Source organism: Pseudophryne corroboree, chromosome 2, assembly GCF_028390025.1.
Source record: "Pseudophryne corroboree isolate aPseCor3 chromosome 2, aPseCor3.hap2, whole genome shotgun sequence".
Lineage (NCBI taxonomy): Eukaryota > Metazoa > Chordata > Amphibia > Anura > Myobatrachidae > Pseudophryne > Pseudophryne corroboree.
Window position 1 is genome coordinate 750,965,126 of NC_086445.1, and position 20,330 is coordinate 750,985,455.

The following is a 20,330-nucleotide window of genomic DNA, read 5'->3' on the forward strand; positions in this document are numbered from 1 at the left end:
GACCTCCAACTGTTCCCTGGACTATGCCCTTATCAGGAGATCGTCCAAGTAAGGGATAATTAAGACGCCTTTTCTTCGAAGAAGAATCATCATTTCGGCCATTACCTTGGTAAAGACCCGGGGTGCCGTGGACAATCCAAACGGCAGCGTCTGAAACTGATAGTGACAGTTCTGCACCACGAACCTGAGGTACCCTTAGTGAGAAGGGCAAATTTGGGACATAGAGGTAAGCATCCCTAATGTCCCGGGACACTATATAGTCCCCTTCTTCCTGGTTCGTTATCACTGCTCTGAGTGACTCCATCTTGATTTGAACCTTTGTAAGTGTTCAAAAAAATTTTTTTTTAGAATAAGTCTCACCTAGCCTTCTGGCTTCAGTACCACAATATAGTGTGGAATAATACCCCTTTTCTTGTAGTAGGAGGGGTAATTTAATTATCACCTGCTGGGAATACAGCTTGTGAATTTTTTCCCATACTGCCTCCTTGTCGGAGGGAGACCTTGGTAAAGCAGACTTCAGGAGCCTGCGAAGGGGAAACGTCTCGACATTCCAATCTGTACCCCTGGGATACTACTTGTAGGATCCAGGGGTCCTGTACGGTCTCAGCGCCATGCTGAGAATTTGTCAGAAGCGGTGGAACGCTTCTGTTCCTGGGAATGGGCTGCCTGCTGCAGTCTTCTTCTCTTTCCTCTATCCCTGGGCAGATATGATCTTATAGGGACGAAAGGACTGAGGCTGAAAAGACGGTGTCTTTTTCTGCAGAGATGTGACTTAGGGTAAAAAACGGCGGATTTTCCAGCAGTTGCCGTGGCCACCAGGTCCGATGGACCGACCCCAAATAACTCCTCTTCCTTTATACGGCAATACACCTTTGTGCCGTTTGGAATCTGCATCACCTGACCACTGTCGTGTCCATAACATCTTCTGGCAGATATGGACATCGCATTTACTCTTGATGCCAGAGTGCAAATATCCCTCTGTGCATCTCGCATATATAGAAATGCATCCTTTAAAATGCGCTATAGTCAATAAAATACTGTCCCTGTCAAGGGTATCAATATTTTTAGTCAGGGAATCCGACCAAGCCACCCCAGCTCTGCACATCCAGGCTGAGGCGATCGCTGGTCGCAGTATAACACCAGTATGTGTGTATATACTTTTTATGATATTTTCCAGCCTCCTGTCAGCTGGTCCTTGAGGACGGCCCTATCTATAGACGGTACCGCCACTTGTTTTGATAAGCGTGTGAGCGCCTTATCCACCCTAAGGGGTGTTTCCCAACGCGCCCTAACTTCTGGCGGGAAAGGGTATACCGCCCATAATTTTCTATCGGGGGGAACCCACGCATCATCACACACTTTATTTAATTTATCTGATTCAGGAAAAACTACGGTAGTTTTTTCACATCCCACATAATACCCTCTTTTGTGGTACTTGTAGTATCAGAAATATGAAACACCTCCTTCATTGCCTTTAACGTGTGGCCCTAATAAGGAATACGTTTGTTTATTCACCGTCGACACTGGATTCAGTGTCCCTGTCTGTGTCTGTGTCGACCGACTAAAGTAAACGGGCGTTTTAAAACCCCTGACGGTGTTTTTGAGACGTCTGGACCGGTACTAATTGTTTGTCGGCCGTCTCATGTCGTCAACCGACCTTGCAGCGTGTTGACATTATCACGTAATTCCCTAAATAAGCCATCCATTCCGGTGTCGACTCCCTAGAGAGTGACATCACCATTACAGGCAATTGCTCCGCCTCCTCACCAACATCGTCCTCATACATGTCGACACACACGTACCGACACACAGCACACACACAGGGAATGCTCTGATAGAGGACAGGACCCACTAGCCCTTTGGAGAGACAGAGGGAGAGTTTACCAGCACACACCAAAAACGCTATAATTATATAGGGACAACCTTATATAAGTGTTTTCCCTTATAGCATCTTTTTTATATATTTCTAACGCCAAATTAGTGCCCCCCCTCTCTGTTTTAACCCTGTTTCTGCAGTGCAGGGGAGAGCCTGGGAGCCTTCCCTCCAGCCTTTCTGTGAGGGAAAATGGCGCTGTGTGCTGAGGAGATAGGCCCCGCCCCTTTTTCGGCGGCCTCGTCTCCCGCTCTTAACGGATTCTGGCAGGGGTTAAATATCTCCATATAGCCTCCGGAGGCTATATGTGAGGTATTTTTAGCCAAAATAGGTATTCATTTGCCTCCCAGGGCGCCCCCCTCCCAGCGCCCTGCACCCTCAGTGACTGCCGTGTGAAGTGTGCTGAGAGGAAAATGGCGCACAGCTGCAGTGCTGTGCGCTACCTTTAGAAGACTGAGGAGTCTTCTGCCGCCGATTCTGGACCTCTTCTTACTTCAGCATCTGCAAGGGGGCCGGCGGCAAGGCTCCGGTGACCATCCAGGCTGTACCTGTGATCGTCCCTCTGGAGCTGATGTCCAGTAGCCAAGAAGCCAATCCATCCTGCACGCAGGTGAGTTCACTTCTTCTCCCCTAAGTCCCTCGTTGCAGTGATCCTGTTGCCAGCAGGACTCACTGTAAAATAAAAAACCTAAGCTAAACTTTTCTAAGCAGCTCTTTAGGAGAGCCACCTAGATTGCACCCTTCTCGGCCGGGCACAAAAATCTAACTGGCTTGGAGGAGGGTCATAGGGGGAGGAGCCAGTGCACACCACCTGATCGGAAAGCTTTACTTTTGTGCCCTGTCTCCTGCGGAGCCGCTATCCCCCCATGGTCCTTTCAGGAACCCCAGCATCCACTAGGACGATAGAGAAACATGTGTACCCTCGTGTCAGGAACAGAGGGGTCATCTGTGATATGCAAAACATCTTTTATTACCATAATCACATAATGAATACTTTTGGTCACCTTGCCTCATCATAGTCGACACTGGAGTCAGAATCCGTGTCGGTATCAGTGTCTACTATTTGTGATAAGGGACGCTTTTGAGACCCTGACGGGCCCTGTGACCCAGTCAAATCCGCGGATTGGCTCCCTGCTGTTTCCTTGGACTCAGCTTTGTCCATTCTCTTATGTAATAAGGTCACATTAGCATTTAAAATATTCCACATATCATACCAATCATGCGTTGCCGACAGAGACACCACAATCTGCTCCACCTCCTCCTTGGATGAGCCTTCCGCTTCAGACATGTCCACACACGCGTACCGACACCCGTACACACAAGGATATATCTATAAGGGGACAGTTCCCCAACAAGGCCCTTTGAAGATACAGAGAGAGAGTATGCCAGCACACACCCAGCGCCAACTGACACTGGAAACAATTCCCAGATACAGCGTATATTATATATATATATATATATATATATATATATATATATATAATGTCAATCGTGTAATACACTCACTGCGCCAAAATGTGCCCCCCTCTTTTTTCAGCCCTGTATCACCGTTCTGCAGGGGAGAGTCCGGGGAGCCAGTTTCTCTTAAGCATACTGTGGAGAAAATGGCGCTGGTTAGTGCTGTGCGACTCCGCCCCCTCTAGTGGCGGGCTTCTGTCCCGCTCAAATTCACAATTAATGGCGGGGGATGAACATATCCACTGACTCCGCGGCCCATATGTGTAATAACATGCCAAAACAGAAGTATATATTGCTGCCCAGGGCGCCCCCCCTGCGCCATGCACCCATCAGTGCCTGTCCGTGTGTGTAACGTGTGGGAGCAATGGCGCGCAGCGTTACCGCTACGCGCTTACCTCAGGGAAGATCTGAAGTCTTCTGCCGCCTTAGAAGTCTTCTTTCTTCTTATACTCACCCGGCTTCTATCTTCCGGCTCTGCGAGGAGGACGGCGGCGCGGCTCTGAGACCTGCGTTCCGATCCCTCTGGAGCTAATGGTGTCCAGTAGCCTAAGAAGCAGAGCCTATCATTTAAGTAGGTCTGCTTCTCTCCCCTCAGTCCCACGATGCAGGGAGCCTGTTGCCAGCAGTGCTCCCTGAAAATAAAAAAACCTAACAAAATTCTTTTATCAGAGAAACTCAGTAGAGCTCCTCTGTAGTGCACCCATTCTCCTCTGGGCACAGAATCTGACTGAGGTCTGGAGGAGGGGCATAGAGGGAGGAGCCAGTGTACACCCATACTAAAAGTTCTTTAGAGTGCCCATATCTCCTGCGGAGCCCGTCTATACCCCATGGTCTTTATGGAGTCCCCAGCATCCTCTAGGACGTAAGAAAATAAATTTTAAAAAAAATGGTCAAGCAACCAATTAATTTAATTCTGGATTATCTAGTAAGGATTGACCCATAAACATTGCAATTCAATTTTACAAGGTCTGTAATTATGTAAACTATTTCCACAGAGGGAAATACGACTGCTTTGTGCCATAATTTAGCGTCAACAATCAAATTAATACTATAATTTTTAAGTTCCTTGGCATTCTCTTTCAGTAATAGAGAGGGGGACAAATCTAGAGCCCCATGTTTGCAACTTGCATCCCCAAGGGTGCCCCTCGTCCCTGCCAACATCTCCAGGGGTTTTTTTTATAGAGACCATCCGGACAAACCAGGAACAGGTAAGCCACGTAGAACATAACAAAATACTACACTGACCTCACTCAGCTAAGAGACAAGTAATAGAAACCAAAGGGAAGTAAGAGTGAAACTATAAACATTCTAGTTGTGTTTCCTATACTATATCTACTCTGATAACAAAGGGTTTAACTCGTACAGTACTTTAATGGTTGTCTGGTAGTTGGGGGGGGGGGGGGGGATGTGATGTTTGTCACTTTGGAAAATCATAAAAAATGTTGTGCATCCCACTGACCAAGTTAATGAATTGTTTAATGATCACAAGTTCAATAATGTATTCTGTTGCAGAATCTTTTATTACTACATTGCAACAATAAAAACACCATATTATAAAAACATTTCAGTTTCAGCATATCTGGAGAACTCCGTACATAACTCATATCGAGAGCTCAGGGTAACTGCAAGTCCACACAGGTTGAAATCCTAAAACTGATGTAGGCCAGAACGCATTTACCGTTATGAAATAATAAACACAGCAGCGAAAGGGGTTATACATTCTCAATCAGTAATTAACAGCCACACAAGTTATACCTCTTTTTTCCATGGGACTTTCAATTTCAAGAACATAAATATTAGGGCCTTGTAAGATTGATTTAAATTAAAACAGAGTTATGAATCTGTTAACAGTCAGATGACTAATAAAAGGGAAGCTTTTCTTAGCCATAGAGGGTTGCCTTAAGCTAGGAAGTGCTGAGGTGAGCCTGTGGGATCATTACAATGCATAGCTGTGTATCCTAGTCTATTCGCAGGTGGGGTGCGAGTTGCATCTCTCTCTAGACCTATATATACCGGGCGATTATTTTGGTGTTTTGAGCGGCTTTCAGCTCAAAACCGCCCAGTGTGTATGCCCCGGCGATGAGCGCTGATGCGCGTCTCCGCTTCATCGCCGGCAGCCGCCGTTCATCCGATGGTATTACCAACAGATGAACGGCGGGGTGAACGGCTTTCCATAGCGTCCTGCTATAGAAAGCAGTTCAACCTAGCGGACATCACTGGGCAGGGGGGGAAATCGCTCACTGTGTATGTACTGAGCGATTTTCAGTCCAGCGATGTCAGCGATCATCGTTGTGCATACATGCTGGGCAAAAACACCCAGTGTGTATGCACCGTAAGTATCTAGGCCAGTCCCATCACACAATCATATTTAGTGTCCTTTTGTAGCTAAATTAGCAGAGTAATATGGGCACCCCATATTCTAGATCAGTGGTCTCCAGCCTTAATTGGGGTAAAACCTCTGAAGGAGCTACCCCCTCCCCCAATGCGCGTGCGCTCCTGCGAAAGTGTGTGTGGTCTCACAAAAGTGGGTGTGGCCTCACAAAAGTGGGCGTGGTCTCACAAAGGTGGGTGTGGTCTCACAAAAGTGGGTGTGGTCTCACAAAAGTGGGTGTGGTCTCACAATTACAAGTTATGCCCCACCCCCCACGCAGTGTCAGATACACAAATAATGCCCCCCAGCAGTGCCAGATACAATTCCCCGCAGTGCCATTTAAAATGACGCCCCCCCGTGTCCGATACAGTGCCCCACACAGTGCTAACCCTTACTGGCTTCTTCTACTGCCACTGGTGCTGCTCCTCCTGTATGAGGGACGGAAGGGGAGGAGAGCGCAGCGCGCGCCTCTCCTGTGAAGTCGAGAGCGGCTGCAATGAGGGTGACAGAGTCTCCGGCATCGGCGGGCATTTAAAATATGGTGCCGGTAAGTGAGCCAATCAAAACTCGCGGTCCGGCAGCCAATTAGGTGCCGCCACTGCCGGTCCACGAGCTCTGATTGGCTGACGGCCGGCACCATATTAAAGATGAAGGGAGGAGGAGTGCCAGTGACTGCCCAAGCCTGTGCACGCTCTCTGAGCTACCAAAAATACTACGGCGAGCTACCCATAGATCACTGTTCTAGATCATCATATAGCAGGGAAAGTTATGCCAATTATGTGAATTTCAGTTTTAAGTTATATGAGCAAGGCAAGGAGGATCCCAGCCTCAATTATCTATCCAGCAGGGACGTTGTGACATCACCCAAGGTGTGATACTCTGCTGAAAAAAGGTATAACCACCTATTGTTCTGGGTACAGACTTTGGAGAATCCATGCTTGGCATGGATGTTTGCAACATGCAGCCCAGGACAGTTTAGCTGTATGTACTTATTTCTATTTTATTTTTATTAAATATAAATGAATGGAAGGCAAATGCATTTTATTTTGTTCTTTCCTAACCAGCACCAAGAAACACTTTTTTGGTTTTGTGGTTCATACTTAATACAGTTCCAAAGGTGTAAATGAATCTACATTTCTAAAAACAGCAAGAAAACTATATTATACACATAGGTTTTCAGAATAAAATCTGAATTTGAGAATAACCCATTACTTTATTTTTTTGGAATTGAATGTAAGGCTTAAAATGTGTAGTAATGGCAGACCACAAGGCATGACACTGGATTAGTGTAAAAGTGCCAGGATGGTAAAGTTTGTGCACAAGTGCCTGTCCATATATTTAAGCTCTACTACTATTTCTGCAGTGCATGTTAATATTGTCTGGTGATCCGTAGACCATAATTTGAAAGGGGGTACTCGCCGCATTTCAAATAAGGGTATATCAGATATTATTTACACCAGATTGGGAAAGATACTCCATCATTCCTGTACTTAATTTCTTCATGAGTGCAGCCACTTTGGAAGCTGTGTACATTATTGTTGGAATACTCCAAAAACTGATGTTTCCACCTACTCATATGTAGGCAGCTAGACAGATGTCCATGCACACACAAACTTTTAAAAGGGGGAAAAATGATACAAACAAAAACAACGAACATCTTTTCCATTTTATAGATTCAATAGTAAAAAGAAGAAGAAAAAAAAAATACAAATCTACAACATACATATTGACAGCAATTACTACATTAATACTGAATAAAGTGCATTTGTTAAATTGGAGTGAGTATCAGAGAAAGCTACGTACCTGTTCTGAACCTGAGTAGCTGCAAAATGCACATAATTTTTCTTTTCCAGAAGCTTTGCTAAGAGATTTTCTATCGCGCCCTTCTGGTTCTGAAATGCTTCCTCCAAAAACTGGTACCTGTCCAAAGAAATTATTTGTTCAAAAATATCATAGACCCAGTCTGAGTATATTAGGTTGCTTTTACAGTACAAAAGGTAATAAAATGTGATATAGATTTATTACCAGTTATTTATATAGCACACACATATTCCGCATCGCTTTACATAGAATATTTTGCCCATTCACATCAGTCACTGCCCCAGTGGAGCTTGCAATCTATATTCCCTATCACATGTACATGCACAAACATTCACACTAGGGTTAATATTGTTGGGAGCCAATTAACCCACCAGTATATTTTTGGATTGTGGGAAGAAACCGGAGTACACGGAGGAAACTCGCGCGAGTACGGGGAGAATATACAAACTCCGCACAGTTAGGGCCGTGGTGGGAATCGAACCCATGACCTCAGTGCTGTGAGGCAGTAATGCTATATAGATGTACAGATGTAGCCACGCTCCTCTTTGCACGATGCATATACATCGTGGCATCACTGGCACTAGTGTGCCCGTGACTAGGACGTGCACGTGCGTATACGTGAATACGTCCATTGGAATTAATGGAGTGACCGCCAGCTGCGCCTTACAGCATGCCACGTTGCGGTAAAGTTAAACCATCGCTAACCTGTATACAGAAAATTCCTACACCAGGACATCTTAAGATACTTGAAAATGCGCTAACATTTCTAAGGAGGGTAGATGAAACTGTATGGCTGCAATCTAACTTTAATATTAATCAAAGACCATTGTGAATGATGATACTTTGTTCAGTTCTACTCAGACATGTTTCAGCTGTAATCAGACCTTTGCACAATACACCAATCACGCTGCCAATGATGAAAGATTACTGCAGCAATAGGCAGTGCACATGCTATACATCATCTTTTGGGAGAGCAATCGGTACTATTAGTCAAAACTGCATGTGTATAACTAACATGTCAACTGCATAACTGAATTAAACAGTCCAAACCACCACTGATTACTAGTAAGACTTCTGTTTTCACCTTAAAGTACAAATCTAACATGATACGGAAGCAGAAGAAGAGCACACAGGAAACCAAAAATTAAATATGTTTCTCTGACGTCCTAGTGGATGCTGGGACTCCGTAAGGACCATGGGGAATAGCGGCTCCGCAGGAGACAGGGCACAAAATAAAAGCTTAAGGATCAGGTGGTGTGCACTGGCTCCTCCCCCTATGACCCTCCTCCAAGCCTCAGTTAGATTTTTGTGCCCGGCCGAGAAGGGTGCAATCTAGGTGGCTCTCCTGAGCTGCTTAGAATAAAAGTTTAGTTAGGTTTTTTTATTTTCAGTGAGTCCTGCTGGCAACAGGCTCACTGCATCGTGGGACTAAGGGGAGAAGAAACGGACTCACCTGAGTGCAGAGTGGATCGGGTTTCTTAGGCTACTGGACACTAGCTCCAGAGGGACGATCACAGGTTCAGCCTGGATGGGTCACCGGAGCCGCGCCGCCGTCCCCCTTACAGAGCCAGAAGAGACGAAGAGGTCCGGTGAAATCGGCGGCAGAAGACATCCTGTCTTCAGACTAAGGTAGCGCACAGCACCGCAGCTGTGCGCCATTGCTCTCAGCACACTTCACACTCCGGTCACTGAGGGTGCAGGGCGCTGGGGGGGGAGCGCCCTGAGACGCAATATAACAGAATACTTTGGTGGCAATACAGAATACATCACATATAGCTCCTGGGCTATATGGATGTATTTTAATCCCCTGCCATTTTACACAAAAAAGCGGGAGATAAGGACGACGTGAAGGGGCGGAGCCTATCTCCTCAGCACACAAGCGCCATTTTCCCTCACAGCTCCGCTGGAAGGACGGCTCCCTGACTCTCCCCTGCAGTCCTGCTTCAGAATCAGGGTAAAAAAGAGAAGGGGGGGCACGTTTGGCAGCAAATAAATATATTAACAGCAGCTATAAGGGAGTAACACTTATATAAGGTTATCCCTGTATATATATATATAGCGCTGGGTGTGTGCTGGCAGACTCTCCCTCTGTCTCTCCAAAGGGCTAAGTGGGGTCCTGTCCTCTATCAGAGCATTCCCGGTGTGTGTGCTGTGTGTCGGTACGCGTGTGTCGACATGTATGAGGAGGAAAATGATGTGGAGGCGGAGCAGTTGCCTGTGTTGGTGATGTCACCCCCTAGGGAGTCGACACCTGACTGGATGATTGTATTTAAACAATTAAGTGATAATGTCAGCAATTTGCAAAAAACTTGACGACATGAGACAGCCGGCAAATCAATTAGTGCCTGTCCAGGCGTCTCAAACACCGTCAGGGGCGCTAAAACGCCCGTTACCTCAGTGGGTCGACACAGACCCTGACACAGATACTGAGTCTAGTGTCGACGGTGACGAGACAAACGTAATGTCCAGTAGGGCCACACGTTACATGATCACGGCAATGAAAGAGGCATTGAACCTTTCTGACACTACAAGTACCACAAAGAAGGGTATTATGTGGGGTGAGAAAAAACTACCAATATTTTTTCCTGAGTCAGAGGAAATAAATGAGGTGTGTGAAAAAGCGTGGGTTTCCCCCGATAAAAAACAGCTAATTTCTAAAAAATTATTAGCATTATATCCTTTCCCGCCAGAGGTTAGGGCGCGTTGGGAAACACCCCCTAGGGTAGATAAGGCGCTCACACGTTTATCAAAACAAGTAGCGTTACCGTCTCCTGATACGGCTACCCTCAAAGAACCAGCTGATAGAAGGCTGGAAAATATCCTAAAAAGTATATACACACATACTGGTGTTATACTGCGACCAGCAATCGCCTCAGCCTGGATGTGCAGTGCTGGAGTCGCATGGTCGGATTCCCTGACCGAGAATATTGATACCCTGGATAGGGACAATATTTTGTTAACTATAGAACATTTAAAGGATGCATTACTATATATGCGTGATGCACAGAGGGATATTTGCACCCTGGCATCAAGAGTAAGTGCTATGTCCATCTCTGCCAGAAGAGCGTTATGGACGCGACAGTGGTCAGGGGATGCGGATTCCAAACGGCACATGGAAGTATTGCCGTATAAAGGGGAGGAGTTATTTGGGGCTGGTCTATCGGACCTGGTGGCCACGGCAACGGCTGGAAAATCCACCTTTTTACCCCAGGTCACTCCACATCAGCAGAAAAAGACACCGTCTTTTCAAACTCAGTCCTTTCGTTCCCATAAGTACAAGCGAGCAAAAGGCCACTCCTTTCTGCCCCGGGGCAGAGGAAGAGGAAAAAGACTGCACCATGCAGCCGCTTCCCAGGAGCAGAAGCCCTCCCCTGCTTCTGCCAAGTCTTCAGCATGACGCTGGGGCTTTACAAGCAGACTCAGATATGGTGGGGGCCCGTCTCAAGAATTTCAACGCGCAGTGGGCTCACTCGCAAGTGGATCCCTGGATTCTACAGGTAGTATCGCAGGGGTACAAACTGGAATTCGAGGCGTTTCCCCCTCATCGGTTCCTGAAGTCTGCTTTACCAAAGTCTCCCTCCGACAGGGAGGCAGTTTTGGAAGCCATTCACAAGCTGTATTCCCAGCAGGTGATAATCAAGTTACCCCTCCTGCAACAGGGAAAGGGGTATTATTCCACGCTGTTTGTGGTACCGAAGCCGGACGGCTCGGTGAGACCAATTTTAAATCTGAAATCCTTGAACACTTACATAAAAAGGTTCAAATTCAAGATGGAGTCACTCAGAGCAGTGATAGCGAACCTGGAAGAAGGGGACTATATGGTGTCTCTGGACATCAAAGATGCTTATCTCCACGTCCCAATATACCCTTCTCACCAAGGGTACCTCAGGTTTGTAGTACAAAACGGTCATTATCAGTTTCAGACGCTGCCGTTTGGATTGTCCACGGCACCTCGGGTCTTTACCAAGGTAATGGCCGAAATGATGATTCTTCTACGAAGAAAAGGCATTTTAATTATCCCTTACTTGGACGATCTCCTGATAAGGGCAAGATCCAGGGAACAGTTAGAAGTCGGAGTAGCACTCTCTCAGGTAGTGTTACGTCAGCACGGGTGGATTCTAAATATTCCAAAATCGCAGCTGATTCCAACGACACGTCTACTGTTCCTAGGAATGATTCTGGACACAGTCCAGAAGAAGGTGTTTCTCCCGGAGGAGAAGGCCAGGGAGTTATCCGAGCTAGTCAGGAACCTCCTAAAACCAGGACAGGTCTCAGTGCATCAGTGCACGAGGGTCCTGGGAAAAATGGTGGCTTCTTACGAAGCGATTCCATTCGGAAGATTCCATGCAAGAACGTTTCAGTGGGATCTACTGGACAAATGGTCCGGATCGCATCTGCAGATGCATCAGCGGATAACCCTGTCGCCAAGGACAAGGGTGTCTCTCCTGTGGTGGCTGCAGAGTGCTCATCTACTAGAGGGCCGCAGATTTGGCATTCAGGATTGGATCCTGGTAACCACGGATGCCAGCCTGAGAGGCTGGGGAGCAGTCACACAGGGAAGGAATTTCCAGGGCTTGTGGTCAAGCATGGAAACATCTCTTCATATAAACATTCTGGAACTAAGGGCCATTTACAATGCCCTAAGTCAAGCAAAACCTCTGCTTCAGGGTCAGGCGGTGTTGATCCAATCGGACAACATCACGTCAGTCGCCCACGTAAACAGACAGGGCGGCACGAGAAGCAGGAGGGCAATGGCAGAAGCTGCAAGGATTCTTCGTTGGGCGGAAAATCATGTGATAGCACTGTCAGCAGTGTTCATTCCGGGAGTGGACAACTGGGAAGCAGACTTCCTCAGCAGTCACGACCTTCACCCGGGAGAGTGGGGACTTCACCCAGAAGTCTTCCACCTGATTGTAAACCGTTGGGAAAAACCAAAGGTGGACATGATGGCGTCACGTCTAAACAAAAAACTGGACAGATATTGCGCCAGGTCAAGGGACCCTCAGGCAATAGCAGTGGACGCTCTGGTAACGCCGTGGGTGTACCAGTCAGTGTATGTGTTCCCTCCTCTGCCTCTCATACCAAAAGTACTGAGAATCATAAGAAGGAGAGGAGTAAGAACTATACTCGTGGTTCCGGATTGGCCAAGAAGGACTTGGTACCCGGAACTTCAAGAGATGCTCACGGACGAACCGTGGCCTCTACCTCTAAGAAAGGACCTGCTACTGCAGGGGCCTTGTCTGTTCCAAGACTTACCGCGGCTGCGTTTGACGGCATGGCGGTTGAACGCCGGATCCTGAAGGAAAAAGGCATTCCAGAAGAAGTCATCCCTACTCTGGTCAAAGCCAGGAAGGACGTAACTGCAAAACATTATCACCGCATTTGGCGTAAATATGTTGCGTGGTGTGAGGCCAAGAAGGCCCCTACAGAGGAATTTCAACTGGGTCGTTTCCTTCATTTCCTGCAAACAGGACTGTCTATGGGCCTAAAATTGGGGTCCATTAAGGTTCAAATTTCGGCCCTGTAGATTTTCTTCCAGAAAGAACTGGCTTCAGTACCTGAAGTTCAGACTTTTGTAAAAGGGGTGCTGCACATACAGCCTCCTTTTGTGCCTCCAGTGGCACCTTGGGATCTCAATGTTGTGTTGAGTTTTCTAAAGTCACATTGGTTTGAACCACTTTCCACTGTGGACTTAAAATATCTCACATGGAAGGTGTCGATGCTGTTAGCCTTGGCTTCAGCCAGGCGTGTGTCAGAATTGGCGGCTTTATCATATAAAAGCCCTTACTTAATTTTTCATTCTGACAGGGCGAAATTGAGGACTCGTCCTCAATTTCTACCTAAGGTGGTTTCTGCATTTCACATGAACCAACCTATTGTGGTACCTGCGGCTACCAGGGACTTAGAGGACTCTAAGTTGCTTGACGTTGTCAGGGCCTTGAAAATATATGTTTCCAGGACGGCTGGAGTCAGAAAATCTGACTCGCTGTTTATCCTGTATGCACCCAACAAGCTGGGTGCTCCGGCTTCAAAGCAGACGATTGCTCGTTGGATTTGTAGTACAATTCAGCTTGCACATTCTGTGGCAGGATTGCCACAACCAAAATCAGTAAAAGCCCATTCCACAAGGAAAGTGGGCTCATCTTGGGCGGCTGCCCGAGGGGTCTCGGCTTTACAACTTTGCCGAGCAGCTACTTGGTCAGGGGCAAACACGTTTGCTAAATTCTACAAATTTGATACCCTGGCTGAGGAGGACCTGGAGTTCTCTCATTCGGTGCTGCAGAGTCATCCGCACTCTCCCGCCCGTTTGGGAGCTTTGGTATAATCCCCATGGTCCTTACGGAGTCCCAGCATCCACTAGGACGTCAGAGAAAATAAGATTTTACTTACCGATAAATCTATTTCTCGTAGTCCGTAGTGGATGCTGGGCGCCCATCCCTAGTGCGGATTGTCTGCAATACTTGTATATAGTTATTGTTACAAAAATTCGGGTTATTATTGTTGTGAGCCATCTTTTCAGAGGCTCCTTTGCGTTTATCATACTGTTAACTGGGTTCAGATCACGAGTTGTACGGTGTGATTGGTGTGGCTGGTATGAGTCTTACCCGGGATTCAATATCCTTCCTTATTATGTACGCTCGTCCGGGCACAGTATCCTAACTGAGGCTTGGAGGAGGGTCATAGGGGGAGGAGCCAGTGCACACCACCTGATCCTTAAGCTTTTATTTTGTGCCCTGTCTCCTGCGGAGCCGCTATTCCCCATGGTCCTTACGGAGTCCCAGCATCCACTACGGACTACGAGAAATAGATTTATCGGTAAGTAAAATCTTATTTTTAGATTGACTCAATAGTAAGTCCCTTCTTGGACAAAGTCCTGAAGACAACAATTTACATAGTCCAACGGGATTTACAGAAGGCCAATGAGACACCCATTTCCAATCGATTAGTAACTAAAATAGAGCATCGATGACCAGAGGTTCCTTCTACATTAAAAAGGAAGAATTCCGTAAAGTCAACTCCTTTTACCTCACATTTTAATTTCCTACTCCTCCATAAAGTAGTTGGAAAGAACATGTATACAGACACAATGCAGCACATAGTTTCAGGAAAGTCGAGTGCCAATCTAGTGGAAGACCATGTGATCTGTCCAACTACTGTGATGAGTGATGGAAGGGCTGCATTTGACAAGGGTAGTACCATGCAAGGGGGAATGGAAAAAATGAAAGAAAGCCGAGAGCCTAATGGGTTCGGTCTCTCCATGATCATATGGGGCCAGAAAAAACACAATACTCCTATAACCCGCTAAACCCAACACCTAACAGTCAGACACAAAGATGTCCATTTTACCTTTCACACAATTAAATTGCTCCACAGAAAATAAGATTTTAAACCTACCGGTAAATCTTTTTCTCGTAGTCAGTAGAGGATGCTGGGGACTTTGTAAGGACCATGGGGATAGACGGGTTCCGCAGGAGACATGGGCACTTTAAGAAAGACTTTGACCCTGGGTGTGCACTGGCTCCTCCCTCTATGCCCCTCCTCCAGACCTCAGTTAGAGAAACTGTGCCCAGAGGAGACGGACAGTACGAGGAAAGGATTTTTGTTAATCCAAAGGCAAGATTCATACCAGCCACACCAATCACACCGTATAACTTGTGATATACTATCTAGTTAACAGTATGAAAAAACAACATATCATCGGTCCAAAACCGATGAAACTATAACATAACCATTATGTAAGCAATAACTATATACAAGTCTTGCAGAAGTAGTCCGCACTTGGGACAGGCGCCCAGCATCCTCTACGGACTACGAGAAGATTTCCCGGTAGGTTTAAAATCTTATTTTCTCTAACGTCCTAGAGGATGCTGGGGACTCCGTAAGGACCATGGGGATTATACCAAAGCTCCCAAACGGGCGGGAGAGTGCGGATGACTCTGCAGCACCGATTGAGCAAACAGGAGGTCCTCCTCAGCCAGGGTATCAAACTTATAGAACTTTGCAAAGGTGTTTGACCCCGACCAAGTAGCAGCTCGGCACAGCTGTAGTGCCGAGACCCCTCGGGCAGCCGCCCAAGACGAGCCCATCTTCCAAGTGGAATGGGCCTTAACCGACTTCGGTAACGGCAATCCTGCCGTAGAATGCGCCTGCTGAATCGTGTTACAGATCCAGCGAGCAATAGTCTGCTTTGAAGCAGGGCCGCCAACCTTGTTGGCTGTATACAGGACAAACAGTGCTTCTGTTTTTCTGATCCTAGCCGTTCTGGCCACGTAAATTTTCAAAGCCTTGACCACATCCAGGGACTCGGAATCCTCCAAGTCACGTGTAGCCACAGGCACGACAATAGGTTGGTTCATATGAAAAGATGAGACCACCTTAGGTAGGAATTGAGGACGGGTCCGCAATTCCGCTCTATACATATGGAAAACCAGATAGGGGCTTTTATGTGATAAAGCCGCCAATAGCGAAACTCGCCTAGCCGAAGCCAAGGCTAACAACATGACCACCTTCCAAGTGAGATATTTCAACTCCACTCTTTTAAGTGGTTCAAACCAATGTGACTTAAGGAAACTTAACACCACGTTAAGATCCCAAGGCGCCACCGGAGGTACAAAAGGAGGCTGAATATGCAGTACTCCCTTCACAAAAGTCTGTACTTCAGGTAAAGAGGCCAATTCCTTTTGAAAGAAAATGGATAAGGCCAAAATCTGAACTTTAATGGAGCCTAATTTTGGGCCCAAATTCACTCCAGTTTGTAGGAAGTGAAGAAAATGGCCTAGATGGAATTCTGCCGTAGGAGCATTCCTGGCCTCACACCAAGAAACATATTTACACCATATTCGGTGATAATGTTTAGATGTCACGTCCTTCCTAGCCTTTATTAACATAGGAATAACCTCATCCGGAATACCTTTTTCCGCTAGGATCCGGTGTTCAACCGCCATGCCGTCAAACGCAGCCGCGGTAAGTCTTGGAACAGACAGGGACCTTGTTGTAACAGGTCCTGCCTTAGAGGAAGAGATCACGGATCTTCTGTGAGCATTTCCTGCAGATCCGGATACCAGGTCCTTCGTGGCCAATCCGGAACAATGAGTATTGTTCTCACTCCTCTTTTTCTTATTATCCTCAACACCTTGGGTATGAGAGGAAGAGGAGGAAACAAATACCGTCTGGAACACCCACGGTGTCACTAGGGCGTCCACAGCTACCACCTGAGGGTCTCTTGACCTGGCGCAATACCTTTGTAGCTTTTTGTTGAGACGGGACGCCATCATGTCTATTTGGGGCAGTCCCCACCGACTTGCAATCTGCGCGAAGACTTCTTGATGAAGTCCCCACTCTCCCGGATGCAGGTCGTGTCTGCTGAGGAAGTCTGCTTCCCAGTTGTCCACTCCCGGAATGAACACTGCTGACCCAGCGCTTACATGATTCTCCGCCCAGCGAAGAATTCTGGTGGCTTCCGCCATCGCCACCCTGCTCCTTGTGCCGCCTTGGCGGTTTACATGAGCTACTGCGGTGACGTTGTCTGACTGGATCAGTACTGGTCGATCGCGAAGTAAGATCTCCGCTTCACGTAGGGCGTTGTATATGGCCCTTAGTTCCAGGATGTTGATGTGAAGACAAGTCTCTTGACTTGACCAAAGGCCTTGGAAATTTCTTCCCTGTGTGACTGCTCCCCAACCTCGGAGGCTCGCGTCCGTGGTTACCAGGATCCAGTCCTGAATGCCGAACCTGCGGCCCTCTAGAAGGTGAGCACTTTTCAGCCACCACAGGAGAGATACTCTGGCCCTGGGGACAGGGTGATCCGCTGATGCATTTGCAGATGTGACCCGGACCATTTGTCCAACAGGTCCCATTGGAATGTCCTTGCATGGAATCTGCCGTAGAGAATGGCTTCGTATGTCGCCACCATTTTTCCCAGGACTTGAGTGCAATGACATATTGACACTTGTTTTGGCTTCAACAGGTTCATGACTAGAGTCATGAGTTCCTGCGCTTTTTCTGTCGGAAGAAAAATCCTCTTCTGGTCTGTGTCCAGAATCATGCCCAAGAAGGGCAGACGAGTTGTGGGATTCAGCTGCGACTTTGGAATTTTGATAATCCAGCCGTGTCGCTGTAACACAGTCAGTGAAAGTGATACGCTGTTCAGCAACTTCTCCCGTTATCTCGCTTTTATGAGGAGATCGTCCAAGTACGGGATAATTGTGACACCCTGTTTGCGCAGGAGCACCATCATTTCCGCCATTACCTTGGTGAAAATTCTCGGGGCCGTGGAAAGCCCAAAAGGCAACGTCTGAAAATGGTAATGACAATCCTGTAACGCAAATATCAAGTACGCCTGATGAGGAGGATATATGGGAACATGCAGGTATGCATCCTTTATGTCCAGAGATACCATAAAATCTCCCCCTTCCAGGCTGGCGATGACCACACTGAGCGATTCCATCTTGAACTTGAACCGTTTTAAGTAAAGGTTCAGGGATTTTAAATTCAAAATGGGTCTGACCGAACCATCCAGTTTCGGGACCACAAACAGAGTTGAGCAGTACCCCTTCCCTCTTTGAAGCAGGGGAACCTCTACCACCACTTGTTGAATACACAATTTGCGAATCGCATGTAACACTAGCTCCCTTTCCAGGGGGGAAGTCGGTAGGGCCGATTTGAAAAACCGGCGAGGAGGCACCTCTTCGAATTCCAGCTTGTAACCCTGGGAAACAATTTCTATTGCCCAGGGATCGACCTGTGAGTGAACCCAGATGTGGCTGAACAGTCGAAGACGTGCCCCCACTGGGGCGGACTCCCTCAGGTGAGCCCCAGCATCATGCAGTGGATTTTGCAGAGGCCGTAGAGGACTTCTGTTCCTGGGAACTAGCTGTGTTATGCAGCTTCTTCCCTCTGGCAAGAAAGGACGATCCACGTACTCTCTTGCTTTTATTGGAACGAATGGACTGCATTTGATAATGAGGCGCTTTCTTAGATTGTGAGGGAATATATGGCAAAAAAATCGATTTACCTGCCGTAGCCGTGGAGACGAGGTCCGAAAGGCCCTCTCCAAACAATTCCTCACCCTTGAAAGGCAACAACTCCATATGTCTCTTGGAGTCGGCATCACCTGACCACTGTCGGGTCCATAAGACACGCCTAGCAGAAATAGACAGAGTTTATCCTGGAACCCAGTAAACTAATGTCTCTTTGAGCATCCCTCATATATAAGACAGCATCTTTTATATGCCCGAGGGTCATTAAAATGGTATCCTTATCAATGGTCTCAATATCCGCTGATAAGGAATCTGTCCATGCTGCTACAGCACTACAAACTCAGGCCGACGCAATAGCCGGTGTGAGTAACGTACCAGAATGTGTGTAAATTGACTTCAAGGTAACCTCCTGCATGCGGTCAGCAGGATCCTTGAGGGTAGCCGTCTATTGGGATGGAAGCGCTATCTTTTTTTATAAGCGCGTCAAAGCTTTGTCTACCCTAAGGGAGGATTCCCACAGGATTCTATCCTGCAACGGGAAAGGATACGCTATTAGAATCCTTTTGGGATTCTGCAGTTTTTTGTCTGGAGTTTCCCACGCTTTTTCGCATAATTCGCTCAGTTCATGTGATGAGGGAAAGGTGACCTCAGGTTTCTTTCCCTTTTACATGTGTACCCTCGTGTCAGGGACAGGGCGTTCCTCAGTGATATGCAAAACATCTTTTATTGCGATAATCATATCGAATACATTTAGCCACCTTTGGCTGTAATTTTGCATCATCGTAGTCGACACTGGAGTCTGAATCCGTGTCGGTATCTGTGTCATAGTGTGCGCTTCTGAGACCCCGAAGGTCCAGGCGACATTGGGACAGGCATGGGTTGACTCCCTGACTGTACCCCAGCTTCAGCTTTGTCTAATCTTTTGTGCAATAAATTAACATTAGCACTTAAAACATTCCACATATCCATCCAGTCAGGTGTCGGCACTGCCGACGGAGACCTAACATTAATACACTCCCCCTCCTCCTTAGGTGAGCCTTCAGTCTCAGACATGTCGACACACGCGTACCGACACCACACACACACACAGGGAAGCTCTTTTCTGAAGACAGGTTCCCCACCAGGCCCTTTGGAGAGACAGAGAGAGAGTATGCCAGCACACACCCAGCGCTAATGACCCAGGAAAAATAAGAATTTACTTACCGATAATTCTATTTCTCGGAGTCCGTAGTGGATGCTGGGGTTCCTGAAAGGACCATGGGGAATAGCGGCTCCGCAGGAGACAGGGCACAAAAAGTAAAGCTTTAGGATCAGGTGGTGTGCACTGGCTCCTCCCCCTATGACCCTCCTCCAAGCCTCAGTTAGGTACTGTGCCCGGACGAGCGTACACAATAAGGAAGGATTTATGAATCCCGGGTAAGACTCATACCAGCCACACCAATCACACTGTACAACCTGTGATCTGAACCCAGTTAACAGTATGATAACAGCGGAGCCTCTGAAAAGATGGCTCACAACAATAATAACCCGATTTTTGTAACTATGTACAAGTAATGCAGATAATCCGCACTTGGGATGGGCGCCCAGCATCCACTACGGACTCCGAGAAATAGAATTATCGGTAAGTAAATTCTTATTTTCTCTATCGTCCTAGTGGATGCTGGGGTTCCTGAAAGGACCATGGGGATTATACCAAAGCTCCCAAACGGGCGGGAGAGTGCGGATGACTCTGCAGCACCGAATGAGAGAACTCCAGGTCCTCCTTAGCCAGGGTATCAAATTTGTAGGATTTTACAAACGTGTTTGCCCCTGACTAAATAGCCGCTCG

The 20,330-nt window shown here is 47.2% G+C and overlaps 1 protein-coding gene across 2 annotated transcripts in view; it reads right to left on the minus strand.

Annotated features, from left to right (window-relative positions):
• The window catches only part of TRIM33 (tripartite motif containing 33), a 347,475-nt gene that overhangs the window by 161,352 nt on the left and 165,793 nt on the right, over nucleotides 1-20,330 (minus strand). For both annotated transcript variants that reach the window (XM_063955426.1, XM_063955427.1), the window contains exon 5: nucleotides 7,506-7,622. In XM_063955426.1, the coding sequence (XP_063811496.1) occupies nucleotides 7,506-7,622 (117 nt within the window). The remainder of the gene's footprint in view (nucleotides 1-7,505; nucleotides 7,623-20,330) is intronic.